The sequence below is a fragment of the Triticum aestivum genome, chromosome 1D, assembly GCF_018294505.1.
Source record: "Triticum aestivum cultivar Chinese Spring chromosome 1D, IWGSC CS RefSeq v2.1, whole genome shotgun sequence".
In the NCBI taxonomy this organism is placed as follows: domain Eukaryota; kingdom Viridiplantae; phylum Streptophyta; class Magnoliopsida; order Poales; family Poaceae; genus Triticum; species Triticum aestivum.
Window position 1 is genome coordinate 435,900,755 of NC_057796.1, and position 1,217 is coordinate 435,901,971.

The window sequence follows — 1,217 nt, forward strand, 5'->3', positions numbered from 1 at the left end:
ACACAACCTATATATGCGATTGCATTGCAATCAAAGAGGCATTTTCAAAATAAAATAAAAAGTACTATAAGTTTACAATCGAAAGAAATGTAGCGCAAAATTTGTTGTCGACACAATTCATAGACAACCAAAATAATGGACCCACTGAAGAAGAAGGAAAGCCGAAAAGGCATTACAAATGGAACTTGTTAGAGCAACTGGTCATCATGAGTGATGGATGCCAGAGCCGCTTGAAGAGGGGGAAAAAGGCCCACATATATTTCCGTAGATATTTAAAAGAGAATCTTGAAAATTGTGTGATCGTCGTGGACGCCGTTATATTGATGGGGTGGCCTACATGCCTTGTTCAACGAGGTAGTCGCCGAGCCTCTCCACCACCATGTTGCACTGCCCAGGGGTCATGGGCTCCTCGTAGGCGCCAACCACCAGCGCCTGCCCGGTCTTCTTGATGGTGATGCCTCCTGCTCCCTACAGGCCGGATGAACCGCAAAGTAACATGACGAAGCACAGGGATCGATCAATTTTTCAAGAACATATATAATTCTAGAAAACGATCGAGAGATGCATGCGTGCATACCTTCTTGCCACGGATGACAGCGCCAGGTTCACCCTGGATGACCATGTACTTGGCACCTGCAACGAACATGCCGGTGGGGGCGAGGTGCCCCGGCTCGTCGAAGTCCTTCATGATGGCAGTGATCTCGGCGGGCGCGAACTGGACGCCACGCAAAAACCAAAACCAACCAGCACCGTGAGATATGGGGAAAACGTATCTACGAGATCATATCATACACGAAATCTGAAGGCGGCGGGCATGCCGGCGGTGACCTGGGGGAAGTCGGCGCTCTGGGCCCAGACGGTGCCGTCGTGGCCGAGGATGGCCGCGGAGGCGAGGTGGTGGCCCTCGATGTCGCACATCAGGTGCTCGTCGACGTACGTCTGCCACGACATCTTGGCCGGACTTGCGTTTGCTGCTTCACGGAAGTTTCGAGGTGAGGAGGATTTCTCTGGGGGAGTGGCGATCGGAGTTCGTTGGTCTGGTGCGTGGATTGGGCGGTGGACGCCATAAATAGAGGAGAGCGGGTGGCGGAAGAGCGGATCCCCGCGTCGTCCCAGCCACCCGTTGGCCCCTCGGCGCCCTTGCCCCTCGCCGTCTTTCCAGGGGATGCTTTGCTTGCGGACCTGCCCAGCCCTGCCCTGGCTTTGCTCATCGGTCA

General features: G+C 54.1%; 1 protein-coding gene across 1 annotated transcript; it reads right to left on the reverse strand.

Annotated features, from left to right (window-relative positions):
- Positions 1-50: 50 nt before the first annotated feature.
- LOC123173272 (profilin-2) lies at positions 51-951 on the reverse strand (the record flags this gene model as incomplete). The annotated part of the gene is given in 3 exon segments (XM_044589899.1): positions 51-468; positions 578-715; positions 829-951. Coding segments are annotated over 3 exon segments (396 nt in total). The 3' UTR covers positions 51-333.
- Positions 952-1,217: the final 266 nt, after the last annotated feature.